The sequence below is a fragment of the Tinamus guttatus genome, unplaced genomic scaffold, assembly GCF_059628265.1.
Source record: "Tinamus guttatus ecotype Peru unplaced genomic scaffold, ASM5962826v1 Tinamus_guttatus_pri_ptg000235l, whole genome shotgun sequence".
NCBI lineage: Eukaryota > Metazoa > Chordata > Aves > Tinamiformes > Tinamidae > Tinamus > Tinamus guttatus.
In genome coordinates, this window is record NW_028288769.1 from 331,793 (window position 1) to 346,726 (window position 14,934).

A 14,934-nucleotide genomic window follows, 5' to 3' on the forward strand; every position below is an offset into this window, starting at 1 on the left:
TTAGCAAGCAGAGCCCTTACAGAGCCCTACTAATGTAGAAAATAATTCAGCTCCAGCTAATTCGTGTTTCGTTATTGGCTTCTTTCCCTAATTCAGTAATTGAAGCAATTTCTTGATATCTTATCAATGCATTTTCTTCTTATCTTTTCCTGTAATTTTCTGAGTCTGGGTACTATAAGAATAGGCTGGTAATTTCCAAAGACTTTCTGGTAGTATGTTTAAAAATTAACAGAGTCCTAGGACAAAAGAACCCTATTTATGCTCCATTTCTCTTCTTGGCAGAGAAAGTCTGGTTAATAGAAAATAGGTTAAATAAGTTGGGGATAACCTCAGGGAATTTGATTCTTAAGTAGTTAAATACTAAAGTCAAAACCTCTCCTCGAAGAGCAGTCCTCGTAAGGAGACAGGACTCAGAGAGAAGAGTTTATGTTCGGTTGACTACGGTGGATGAAAGACCCTCCTTGCTACCGATGCCATAACATGTGTCCTGTCGAGACACAATTAATTCATGTCGAGACACAATTACTCCATTAATTTCAGTGATGTACCTATGTCAGTGTGTACAGAACATTCGTTTAAAAACAGAGTTAAAAAACATTTATTTAAAAACAGTTAAAAACAGACTGGCATTTCTGTGTCTTTTACAATGATCCTATTATTGAAGGATTCTGATCAAGGGATGTGAGGTCACCTGTCTATCTCAGTTTGCTTTATGTGCTTGTGCTGCACTCCTTTCTCAGTTCACCTGTTGGGTTGATGGGGTATTTCATACACACTGAATACTAGGCATATATATATATATATGTATATGAAGGATCAAGACATTTTCAATCATGTTCTATTGGAAATGACTGGTGACATGCTGCCATATGACATTGATCCAAAAGAGTCTATACCTGTGTCAGTACAGGTGCTGTAGGCAGAGATTCTTCCCTTTTGGCAAGAATGATTCTCTGTGCGTGGAGACAGCCTTTCTTTATTCAAAGAGAGGTTTGATATGGTATAGAAATGATCTTGGTTTAAATGAAGTGCTTAAAATAAATGTTTTGCATTGTAGTAATTAAGACAGCAATACTTTTAATAATATGCCCTCACACTGCCAGCCTCTTGGATCTGAGGATTTTCTAATGCAAACCATAATGTAAAATTCATTAGCTCCCAGTAGTCTGGGCACTAAATCTGCGTGTGCCAATGAATTAATTTTGATTCCTGAAAATATTCATACAATGTTGTCTTAAGATATTCTTCTATTATAATGGCTTTTAGATAGCAGTATCCTAAATCTGAAGCGTTTGAATGAATTTTTAAATCTTCAAGTGACATATGCTGACTGTGTTTACAAAAACCAGCTGCACGTCTGCTTGTATATCTTTTCATCTTTCTAGTTATGCACATAACTAAATTTGCAGTATCTCTACAAAACTTCAGATAAAGCTATATGTGCTTGTGTGTGAATGCATGAAATGATGTATAGCTTTCTGGGCATCATGCAGAAATGGTTACAGAGCGAGTGCAGCTATGGTTATTTCTCTGCATTTACAATTGCCTAAGAAAATCTGTGTAGGAAGCCTCAGTTTCACACTGACAAATTTAGACTAATCTTTTGCTATTGCATGCCGTGCATAAAAGCAAGAAAAATAAAGTAATTAAAGCTTTGTTCACCCGATTTAGTTGTCAAAATGCATCTGTGAGTTAGATTAAGACAAGGGGACTTTCAGAAGAACCTTAAGGAACTAATTGCACTAAACGGCAGGCAGAAAAGTTCCACCTGTTCTGTGGACAAACAAAATTATTTTTAAAAAGATGATGAATTTTAAGATTCATTTTGAGGCTTCGGGATTATGGGGGGTCCATACCACAAGATTTTCTTTTACTTTGGGTGGTTTACTTTGGTTGTTCTTACATCAAAAGTCTCTGCAGGAAGTAGGAACCAGCCTGAACATGAATGGAAAACCGCTGTGAATTGCTTTATTCTCAAACCAGAACTGACCCTGACTGGCTTTTCAAGTCTGATTCGAAATTGCGCTGGGACTGAATCAAAAGCGAGGATTTCCATTTGCTAGGTCAGAGCCAGAATGTAAGCAAGACAAAAGAAAAAAAATGAAAGAGGATTTTCTTAGCTGTGCATTTATTCAGCAGAGCTGGAGCTGAGTTATCTTGAAGCCTTTCTTCTCTTTGGTGTTCCCAGCTGAATTGTAGCATGACTAGCATGAATCCTCACTTCTGCACTGGGTTACTGTGCTGTTTTGCTTTGTAAGCCCTTTGAAGGCCAGGGACCTGTTCGGGGCAAGGATTTTTTGCCATACACCTTCTTGGAAAACGGAGGGCACAAGTCTTTGATTCTTGCTCCACCATGTCAAAGAACTGTGTATTGCTATAATCAACAGTGGGCCTTAAGTGCCTATGGGAATTAACTGCCTGAGCTCCTCCTCACTGAAATTTGAGGGTATTTGATATATATCCATGTGTGTTTGCCAGCAGGCACAAATTGAACAGAATGGGGAGCCACAAACTTGTTCTCCCCCTCCTGTTAGCTACTGTATCCCCTAAAGCCGTCACTACCCGAGTTCCTGTTGTAGAGGCCATGAGGAGCAAGAAACCACATGTATACTTGGTTGGCTGCTGGGACTGGTAGGAGAGCCAAAGCCTCCTCAAGGGATGTCTGTGGAAGTCAACGTCACGGGACTCACTGCAGTTGGAAACACTCTCAGAATTTTCAAAGGAGTCTGAAGCAGGAAGTGTCCAAATACCATTAAAGAGCAGTCAGAGCGGCTGTGTATTATCAGTTCTGTATGTCCCAGGTAGTCCTAATTAATTCAGAGTTAATGCAAATCACATTCCAAAGAACAACGAGCAGTAAGAATAGCAGTCAATATAGCTGATGCACTTCTTGCCTTAGTCCTCTCGCTTACAAGTACTTAGGTTTGATATGTATTGAGTTTATGTAACACATTAATTCTGTTTTGTTTTCACAGAAATGTAACTTGGAATAATTTAGCTATCCCAGACACCCACTGTTCCCGAGAGCTAGAAGAAGGCTACCAGTGCCCACCTGGATTTAAATGCATGGACCTTGAAGATCTGGGACTAAGCAGGCAAGAGCTGGGCTACAGTGGCTTTAATGAGATAGGTCTGTCCTACTGGTAAAATCCATTTCAGTATCCATTTAAAAATGTTTATAAAATGAGTAGAACAGATAGCTTGTATCTGTGCCGAAAAGATATCAGGTGCAATCAGTATTCTGCTCAAGCAGAGCACGTGCGAGAAATACAAGCTGTGCTGCTTGCTTTGGAGTGATAAGGTTTTAATCTATTTTTACACTGCCTGGGTTCCCAGGATTTAAATAACTTTAAAACAACGTCTTTATTTAAGAGGAAGCAACAGTTCATTATCACCAGTACATAAATATAATGACTAATTTCTGTGTTTTATTTATGAGTATATGATGGTCTCATGGTCTTATAATATGTGAGTATATAATTTTAGAGTATATAATGGTCTCATAATTCATCATATTTGTCTAATTTTAGTAGTAAATCTTATTCAAAAACATTATCTTGATAATCACCTTCGTACTAAAGAGCAGGGGGTGAAGAGAGTGAGAGCATGTATATCTGTGGCAATATGGATCCAAGATGTGTAAGTGAGAACTAGAACCCCTCAGATGACTGAGAGTTAAGAGGATTTTGCAGTACAGTTGTTAGGTGTCTTCTGCAAGAAACACCACAAATCAGAGGAGAATATGGAATACGTTTTCTACTAGCTGGAATCTGTCATGTCATCCCCACAAAGAAACTTGAGCAGTAGCTTAGAGCAATAATTCAGCTGAAACGTGGCAAAAATATGCTGAAGCAAAATCCATATCCAGATGGAAAATAGGCAGTTTTCCTGTCAGAGCCATTTCACAGACAAGGCCCAACAGGAGCATGGGGTGTACATTTCCATAAGCACAGGTAGGGAAGTCCCTTCAAATGAGAAAGTGTGCCTGGAAGCCATATTCCTTCTGATGTTTCTCTCTGGCTCCAGTAAGCATTTTTTTTTCATTTTTTCCTGGATTGAGCTCCAGACAATAGACTGTTATCCTGGCCCCAGATGACCTTGAAGGCAATAAAGAGGTTTAGTGACTGAATTACTACAATCCAAGACTTTTTTTTTTTTTTTTTTGAATATTGAAAGCCTTTGCAGCCCAAATCATTTCATTTGATTCCCAGGTGTCTGAATATAGCCAGAGAGTTACAAGAAATAGAATGGCAGTCCTGGTGTAACAGGTACTCTGAGATACCAAAAAGTATCTGAACAAAAACTACCATTATATGTGCTCTTTATTTTTTTTTCTTGTCTTTCATTAAAAAGGGAGAAAGCATCGAAATATTACCATATTTTTCCTGGGATCCGTAAGTGTCCCTGTTATACCAGTACTGCTAGCTCTGTGAGTCCATCAGAGGAATTGCTCCTCGGGCTGAAACTACCCTTCTCATCTTGACATGGAAAATTAGTTGTCATATCTACTAGGGCACTGAAAGCTGCTATTTTAGCTGTCTACCTGGCCATTGGGGAATGTAGCTGCAATGCCTTGGACAAGCTTCGTGGATAGGTGATTTGAACAAGGCTCAAAGTGCTTGCTCAAGGAGGTCAGTACTTCTTTACTGATGGGAAGAGGTTGGCAAAGATGGGTGCAAAGTCCAAGGATGCTTACAAAACTGGTAAAAAGCAGGGCTGAAACTCTGATCTCCTGGGTTCCAGTCCTGTGCTTTATTGCTAGTCCTCCTGACTGCTGCATTTTAAAGATTAAAGTTTGGTAATAGACATAGGAGAATTATCATTGATAAATATATATATTTTTTTGCCTAGAAATAGGTAAGCAAGGCATAAGTGCATATCAGTATAGCAGCCAGAGCTTAAGTTGAACATCAATTGAAAGCCTATCACTAAGCTTTAAAATACCAGGGGAGACAGAGCAGTTACGCTGCAAAATGTTAAATAAGCTTCCTCAAATTAGGAATGTTAAAAACAGGGTAATAACCGGCAAGTTTATCAATATTTTATAAATCTCCATTTAATGATGCATCTTTGTGTGTAGTTAGCAGGTAAGTACTGCAGTAGGTCTTTTCTGTGTAATTATAGTATTTTATTGTATACATTCATTCATGTTCTACTTGCAGATATTATTATGCAGCCTGTCCTGTTGGTTCCTCAAATATATCATTACAAAAATCGCAAGAGCATAGCAGTTTGGCAGCTACCATATAATTAGTGCCACTTCATTTGCTGTATATAAGTACAAGTTGTGCATATTTGAATTTGATCATTTCTGTTACTTCAAAGAGGAAAAAAAGGGAGGCTTTTCAGGATTTTATTGCAGGGTGAAGACCAAATCTTTTCAAATAAGCTGTAAATGATTGATTTTTTCATACTATGAAGACTATGCGAAGTAGGTGGTTATATATTTAGCAAGTACCTCCATTTTGGCCTTATTCTTTTCCCACTTTTATAAACGATTTGGGCTTTATAGGGATGAGAATTGGAAAAGTAATGTAAGTTTTCGTACTTGACAAAATATTTCCATCAACCTTTAATTCTCAGGCTTTCTTTTTAGTTTTCAGGTGTTCTGTTTATCTGTTTTATGCATATGTGCATTTTTGAAAAAACACAGTTATAGACTATAGATAGATAGGGCTTGAAGACATCTTGGCAAGATTATGTAGTCCATCACCTTCTCATGTGAAGCAGACTTCACAGGCTTTCCAAGCAGTCTATTCCAGTGCTTCATTATCCTTAGTCTTAAGAAGATTTCCCTGAAGTCTAACCTAAATCTATCTTTCTGCAGCTTAAGACTGTAATTTTTCACCTTATTCACTATGGATATAGAGGAAACATTTAAAAAGAGCTTTTCTGCATCTTTGAAGATTATTATTTTGCTTCATCTACCCTTTAGGGCACTGCTAGGCCAGATAGCTCCAAATTTTTCAGTCTTTTGCTATAGGACTTGTTTTTAATAAATCATTTTTATTGCCCTTCTCTAGACTTTCTCCAGATGATTCACCTCTTTGCTGAAATGGAGTACTGGCAGAGTGCTTTATGTTTTTTTAAGCAGTATAACTGTTTCTACATCCCAGTGAGATGTTTTCCATTTTTACAACAGCATGATGTGGATGATTCATATGCTTTTCTGATTTGTTACAGCCCCTCTGCACTTTTCTAAAGAACTGACATGATTGTTTCCCATCCCATATTTGTTTACTTGTTTTTTTTAAAAAAAGTATAATCTTGCACTGCTTCCTGTTGCATGTTGTAATTTCTAGCTTTCAGACTATTTCTTCAATTTGCCAAAAACATCTAGAATTTAATTCTTTCCTCCTGAATGCCTGCCCTTTAACTTACCTTTATCTGAAGTGTGATGAGTATGATTAATTTTCTACCAACCTAGTCATTGATGAAAAAGTAAATAGAAGCAAGCCAAGAACATACTCTGATGAAACCTCATTTGACAGCCTTTCTTTCTTACAAGGCTTCACTAATACCCACTCATAACAACACTTCTCAAATAATTTTACACTCAGCATGGAGTAGTTTCACCTAGCCGTATTACCATATGTAAAAGCTTCTGTAAAATTAAGATATATAGCATGAGTTGCTTCTCCTCTCTTCGCAAAACCCACTTCTATTCTGTATTTGAACAGCAGTAATACAATCGGATTCATGCCATAGATTCTGTGTTGCTGGCACACTTTAAATATGTTCTAATAATATAATAACCATGCCTGATGTGTGTGATGCTCATTTGTCAAACTTGGACCACATCAGCAAATATGCTAATGCCTCTGCTGTTCTTCAGCATGTGTGTTTGTAGATTAGATGCAGAATGAAAGTAAGAATAGCCAATTCACCAGTTTTGTCCGTGTAATCTGTAGGGAGAGTGAATTTATTGAAAATCAGGCCAGGCCTCCTTGGTCTCCCAAGGAGACCAAGTTTTGACCACACTGAATGGAGAAACAATTAGCTAAGACCCCAAATCCATTATTTTTTGAACTTTTGAAATGGGAGGAAGGAACAGCAGAGAATTATTTTCCTTCATAGATTCCAGTGGCTTCAGGTGTTGAAGGTTCCAACTGGTGGGAGCATACAAAAAAAAAAAAATTACTTCTACCTCTTTGTGAACTCAGTAGAAACCCGAGCACTCTTCCCAGCAGTTTAATGCAGAAGTTGGCTTCTTAAGGAGGTATTGTTCTTACACAGTGGAAGCCTTCATATTAAATGAAGCCTTTTATCCGTCAGGATGCCTGGAGTATTTTTCAAACACTACCTGTGGGGCTGAGTGGGAGTAAGAGAAAGGATATGAATGAAAGGCTGGCTGTATGGATGTGGGTGGAAATCTCCTTACTACTCACTGTACGGGTATAGTACTGTCAAGCTTTTCTCCTTTTCAGGCTTCTTAGCTGATTTTGATTCACGCTCCTATGAAAAAGTTGACATTTGTTTCATATTAGAACAGCCTTCAACCTTGACTCCCACTGAGAGCATCAGGTGCATTCACAGTTGGTCTGTTTCTTCTTTCTCATTTTATTCTCTTCTTTTCTGTGCTTCTTTGTACTTTCCCCAGCTATGTTTAACTCCATAGGGTGTAACTGATAGCCTGAAGTACGCAAAAATGATGGGCTAAACATTGAGAAATGTGACCTCTTTTTTTTGAATAAACCCCAGTAGTTGTGAAATTTGGCCTATGATTGTATTTCCATGTATATTTTCATCTGATATATCTAAAAAAACGTAAATGCAATTGTGGAATAATAAAAACGTGGAAGACTTGGCAGTTGGAGAGCTATGGAAAGTACCTCTGCCTTCCATGACATTGTCCAAGCAAATACCTACCTTTACCCAATGGATTTAACATGATATCACCGGACCCGACTGAGGATGTTGGTAGGGTTATTTGCTGCTTGGAAGGGATGCCACAGAGACACAAATTTGCCAGAACCGTATGGCAGAACCTCTGTCTTCTGTTGCTGCTTTTTGAGCAGTTTTCCTTCTTGTCTGTACTTTCCACACAGGACAGATTCTTTTACATTCAGATTTTTGAAACATCTGGCTAGTAATCACTCCATATGCCACAAGGGTGTAATACTGTAATCATCTACAGATGTACACCTGCAGCTACATTACTGATTTTACTCTTCTAAAAATCCTACACTGTCTTTTTTTTCCCATGATTTAGTGTTACATATTGCTTCAAATATTCTCAAAAGGAAAAGAAAATCCAGAAAGAAAGATACCTTTATATTTTGCAAGTAAGGGAAAGAAGTTTTATGCCATGAAAGATCTTTTTGAAGGCAGAAACAAGTGATTTTCTTCCATGCTCTGTCACCAACCTGTACATCATTACTAAGGCCAGTGCCCCATAAATGATAATAAATACATCTGGTACCTGCAGAGAGTATTTGTCTGTGGTGATCCTATTAATTCCCATTTTTGGTATAGGGAATAGTCACACACATATTGTTTCTCAGTGTTAAATAATAAATTCCCAGTGGTAAGGAGTACTTCAAAGCGTATACAAACACAAAATGCGTATTAAAACTTACCCACTGTTTATTAGCAATGAACATTGTTTGGTGGCACAATGAGCAGCAAAATCATGCGTTTTCAGTCATCTCATTTTTTGGGCTGTAAAATGTCAACAGAGCTGTAAGCCTCAGATTCCTCACATTTCATATCGTGTGGGTTTACCCAGTATGTGACCTGGAATGTAAATTTCTAATTAAGAGAGATGTTATTCATTTTTCTGTTATACAGACATTTCTGAACTATTTTTAATTTGTTCTTCCTTCTTGTATTTAAAAAATACTGATCTAGATTATATTCCGTTTGCATAGAATAAAAAAAAGATTTAATGATTAAAATTTGATATAATATCTATTATAGTATTATATATAATATTCATCTTTCTTGACAGGTACGTATATTCCAGTCATTGTTTACCCTCTATTGCCAGTATGGAGGCTCCAGATATCAGTCTGCATAGACGTTTACCTTCAGATTATACAATAATAACCTTTTTTTTTTTTTTTTTTTTTTGCACAGGAATAACATTCCTGTGCCACGTGCTCTAGGTGTCCCTGCTTGAGCAGGGAGGTTGGACTAGATGATCTCTAGAGGTCCCTTCCAATCTCAACCATTCCGTGTTTTTGTGTTTCGGGTTTTTTTTTTTTTTTTTTGCTGCATGAGTTTTCCCCACAGACCCTGCCTTTTGTTAACTTCAGCAGCTTTTATAATTTTGTCCATCATATGAGTCTGAAAGAAGCTGAATCTGGGTTCTGTACCACTTTTTATTTTATTTTAATTCACTTGTGTTTCTTGAGGATATTCTAGAATATCTTGTATACATGCAGGATAATTTCTTTTAGGCCAAAATCTCCTCTCACTGAAATTTTCCTGATATAGCAGATCAAAACATCTTCTTAAAGAGATCTCAAGATCTACATGATTAAGATAGCTTTCGCTTGATTACTTTTTTTTTTTCTCAAAAATAATAGTGTTTCACTCTATTCACTGGGTTTTGATCCCTTATTCATGTGCTTGACCTCAGTGCCAAGAATTCGGCATTTTTTGACTCCTCAAGAAAAGTGATTTTGAGTGCCTTCATAGGCAAATAGTAGCAGATTAACTTGCTGTTGAATAATTAGAAGTTTGAAGCATATTGGTCCATCTTCCTCCCTTGTTGGTGTGCTCAGTGGTATGGCTGTTAGCTTAACCTTAAAACAAAGAATAACATGGATATAATTTTGAAATGACAGAGCTGAGATATTTGACAATTTGCTGTGCAGAGAATTCATTTTGATATTCTAGATTTCTTCTTTCTTACCTGAGAAGCCAAATCGTAAGATTTAATTCTTAAATTGGTGCACCAAGGAAGAACTGTCCTTTATGAGCAGCAATAGGAGTGAAGGAAGACTAAGGATACTTAATTCATTAATATGTGCATGTATTTTCAGTTCTTGGCTGCATCAATCAGATGATAGACAGAGATATCTTGTGGTGCACAATATGTCTTGTGGTGCACAGTAAAGCACAGTATACTAAACCATCAGCTTGCAGAGAACAGAGAGCAATAAGCAGTTCCCCTTGGCCTGTCTTCACATTTTGCGAGGTGAATTTTACCTTATCATTCTATTTCTGCCCATTTTGCATAATAAATATTAGCATGAATTTTAAAATTAGCCAGATAATTTTCCAGATAATGGGCCCCCAGGTAATGGGTGCTGCAGTAACAGGTTTCTGGAGTTCATTTATCTGTTCTGCCTGGATAGCCCCTGCAAACTTCAAGTAGTCTTTTGAGGCTCAAGCACCATTCTCACAGTTTGGCAAGGATACGCTCCCTTGTGTTCAGCACTTGTCCCCCTTAAATGAATGCTTACTGCTTACTGTTACCTGCACAGCTCCAAAAAAAACAAAAAAAGATCCCCTTTTTGTCCAGCTACAGCACCCTAGGACTGTACTGTTGTCACAGGTGGGATCATGGGGCTGTGAAAGTATATCTTGTTTTGGAGTTCGCCCTGTCTTCATTGTACCTGTTTTCTCCATTTAGTTTTAAGCTTATTTGAGGGTAAATAAACCATATAATTAAGATACCAATTATTAAGCCATTTCCCAGGATTGGAAAGACACCAGACTTGTTTCAGAAATGCTGATGTCCCCTGTATGGTGCTTTTTCCTGAGCAGACACATTGGCTTAGTACTTACTTTGATCATAAATAATGTTTTAACCTTTGTAAATTATTTGTTCCTTGCCCCGACAGCCTGACAAAACAGACTTTAACTCTCTATAAACTTTATATGCAAGTTAATATTTCCGTACCTGTCTACATGATACTTTGAAAATGCAGCTTTTCTCATTTAAAGAGTTATGCGCTATAGTCTATAAAAAGCAGACAAATGTATATGATTCATTATTAGATCTGTGCAATTAGATATGGCAGTTACCAAACATTTTGGGGATAACAGTGCATTTAGGGTGAATGACAAGGATGAATGACAATTAGCTCCATTTAGCAAAATTCTGAGACTTGTGGCAAAATTGTAACTGCTGTAGAAGGACTGATCATTCCTCTCAAGCTTGAGGTCCATTGAAGGCACGTAGTTTGCTAAAAATCTTGAGTTACTTCAGTTCTTTTGCTTAATGTTACATTTCCATCTAAACAAGTATAGAAATTTCAAAATGGGGATTCTCTAACATTAGGTGGTAGTTGTAAGTGGGTCTGTATGGACTGTGTATGTTTATGGAAAGGAGAAAACAGGTCATTGCAGGGAACACAGGTCAAAATGAGAAAACCCTATCAGGAATATGTTTCCCAAAGATATATATATCTTTGATATATGTAATGATATATGTAATGTGTTATATCACTGCTGTGTAATGTAAATTAAATTTTACTGGAGAATATGTTAGTAAAGAGCCTTTTCTCAAAAAATTTCTGCAGATTAGAAAAAGACTATGGCTTAAGTACATTATGTAAAAGCCTGATTTTTCGAAGGAAGGCTCATCAGATTATCTGAAGACTACATTTAAATTGATGTCCCCGAATGCCTAAGATCCAAGTTTTATATATCCTGGTAGTGCTGTGACCTTTTACCAGAGAGATGTGTGATATTCCTGCTTCGTGATTTCTGTGGTGGAGGGAATCCTGATACATGGGTCAGAAGGAAGCTCCAGGCAGCCCTCTAGCACTCTGCAGTGCACACTGACTGTTTAACCTGTTGTGCCAATGTGGGTCCAAGAGCGGGACCGGGATCTAAATATTGGAGGTCACTGACAGTCAGAGTTCTCTATTTGTATTTCTGTGTTGGAGAAGTAACACAGAGTTACCTAAAATCACAGTGTTTTCCAGAAAGAGAAAAGCAATACAGCTCTTCTGATTCGAGACAACTAAATAAGTAGGTTAAATTAAAAAAAGAAAAAGAAAGTAAAAAGAAAAGAAAAGAATATTCCAGTTATCTCCTTTAGTTATTCAGTGTTTCTGTGTGCCTGCCACTTTTCACAGGGAGGCCCTTTTAGCTGTCTAGTTAATTAAGACCTTTACTTTTTTAAAAATATTGGGTTAGAGACACACAAAAAGTAGCACAGATAGGGTCCGATTGAATTAGCTCTGTGCACTTGTTACCCACATACGGGAAGGTGTAGAGTTTTGAAAACCTAGAATAATTTGAGCAATCCTCTAGAATTTTAATTTATTGCTGCATTAATCCCAAAGTAATTGAGTCTTGCATTAAACCAGGCAATCAGGTGAAACTAATGTGAATAGATTAGTACAGATGTCTTGTACTGACAGTCACAGAAAACTTTACTGCTGCTAGGAGAATTCGGTGGAACATGCTTTCCCCTGGTGTTCCAGGGTGTTAGGTCTTAGTTTCAACAGTTAAATAGTTGGATTTATAATGGAATAAAATAACGTTCCAGAAAGCTTTATTGCTTTGTTCTGTTCTCAATCTTGTTTGTAATTACAGATCTTCACTGGTGGCCATCTTATTCTGCCTTATATAGCTTGATATATTGCTCATGTCACTGTAGTATCCTGCGCTGAATTTAATGACCTGACTGATGTCTGTGGTGTATGCTTCATTCTCTCTTTTTCCCTTTCATTCTCATCTGCTTCTGGGAAAAGGCATGGAATGGTTTGGACAGTGATTTTCCTTCTAATATGCTTGCTGATAAGTATTTGCATGATAGGGATGGCATTTAAAAAAAGTGCAGATGTTAAATAAAAGAGTCCTAAATTGTCATTGATTGTAAGCGTAGGAGATGAAGAACTGGCCTAGAAGATCATAAGATGATAAAAGCAGAAGTAGGTCAAATACAAACTTTAGTTACATTGTTATGCTTTTTGTGCAATGTGTTACATCACCTAAGACACCTCAATCCCTTATTTTCCAGTAACACCAGAAACTGTTTCTTAATTGTTTCAAGTCGCTCAGTCTTAAATTCTGGTGAGTATTTGTTTTCCCTTGTGATTACTAGGAGATCACAGATACCATAATGAAAATTTTTTAAATACGACAGAGCTCGTTAGGAGCAGCACGGCGGTTGACTCCATGGCGAGCCACTTTTAGATATTCCTGCTCCTTGGTTTCTACTGCCTTGTGTCTCAAGGAGGGTTATTAGCTCCTGTGTAAGGTTTAAAGCAGTCCTGGAATGGAGATGACTGGGGAATAGGGTGCTGGAGGCGTTGGAGCTGGCTCTGCAGGACTCAGGCTCCCAGACAGGCTCCAAAGGGAACCTTTGGACTGCACTCCCCAAAGGCTCTGGCATGTGTCAGTGCCCACCACTCAGGCAATGAGTTAACTGTGCTTAGCCACTATTTCCATAGGTAACCTTCTCATGCTTACTTTAACCTGCCCATGCTCCAGCATAGCAAGGCCTCCCAGTATGATTTGGGATGGTGCATTTTCTGTAAAGGCAAAGAAAGAGATTTGCTCCGTGTTGTTGCTATTGATTACTTATAATTCCTGTGGGATGCAGGGGTATGGCACTCAGGTCTATCATCTACGGTGATATTTCTTCTTTTTCTAATGCAGAATGTTAACCAAATGGTCAGATAATTTCGAGAGGCCAAATAAAACAATCAGAATACAAATCTGCTAGAAATCCATGGTCAAAGAGAAATAGGTACATCGAGATCAGCTCCTTAATGAGGATTTGCTAAGAAAATAAATAGGATGAGCAACTTCAAGCAAAAGAACCTCCCAGCATGAGAGTTTAGGAACGGCTTATGTCAGAAAAATAGCTGTTTTTGTATGGGTAGCTGCTTAACAACTCAAAGCCAATAGGCAAAGCATGAAGTTAGGCAATCAGAAACCTGCATACAAAGAAAATTAAACCCTGTTGGTTTAATTATCCCTCAGTGCCATTAAGACAATATAGCTCAGCATAATGAGAGCTGCAGTCACTGGGAAATAGAGGCGATTGTTTCCTCACTGGAAGATTTTCCACTTCAAACAAGAGCTTTGCTATGTGACCAGTGTACAAGCTTTGACCTTCAGCATTTGCATAATACACGGCACACATTGTTTTTCCTTTGTGTCCTGATTATTTCCTCCTCGGCAACATTTTGTAAAGTTGGTAGAAATAAGAAAAACTATGCACTACCAATATATTACACACTATGGTCTATTATAGTCATGCAATATGCTCCTCTGTTCTTACAATTAGAGCAGTTTACCACATCCCTTTTGATTTGAGACTTCTGATTTAGCAATACAGGGGCAGACAGCGGCTTGGCCTTCCCGCTTGTGCAAGGAAATAGGCTGTTCCAGAAAAGCCAGCTCACAGATGGTGACTGCAGAGGGGGTCCGACACACGTAGCAGACACCTACGTGCTAATCTGCAGCGCATCGGCTCATCTGCAGTGACTGACTTTGCACATGCTGCAACACCCTGTGGCAAACGTGTTGTCACAGGACGACCCACTGCCCGGACCATGTGGGTTTTGTGTGGGGAGAGGGAGGTTCTTATGAACAGAAACTTAGCTCACCTAGAATACTTCCTGGTTACACTAAACAACTTACAACAGTAGTTGCTAACAGCTAAGCAGTAGCAAGTAGCTAAGGAGTAGCTGCTGACAGCAACTACTCAGTTAACAAAGCTAGCTGATTTATATTAGCTGTAATACCCAAAGGAATGAAGGGAAAACAATTTTCCTTCATCTTATCCATGTGATGCCTCAGTGGCCAATGTTCAGTCAAACCCAGGGAAGTAGCTGCAGGAGAGTGTCCCTGTCCGAAAGGGCTCCACAAGTTGGCAAATCTGCTGTGTCCTGCAAAGAGCCCAGGATGGGCTCCAGGGCTGACCTATTTATACCCTTCAAAAGAAGGTGGAGGTGGAGTCGCTAGGCCAGCTGCAGTTCATGCAGTCATAGTCCCTAGCTTTCGGCTGGGGTTCAACCC

General features: G+C 38.3%; 1 protein-coding gene across 1 annotated transcript in view; it reads left to right on the forward strand.

The window, feature by feature from the left end:
- Nucleotides 1-14,934, forward strand: part of NALCN (sodium leak channel, non-selective) — a 218,594-nt gene that overhangs the window by 43,263 nt on the left and 160,397 nt on the right. Inside the window, exon 7 of the mRNA XM_088525668.1 lies at nt 2,976-3,130. Coding sequence (XP_088381794.1) covers nt 2,976-3,130 — 155 coding nt within the window. The remainder of the gene's footprint in view (nt 1-2,975; nt 3,131-14,934) is intronic.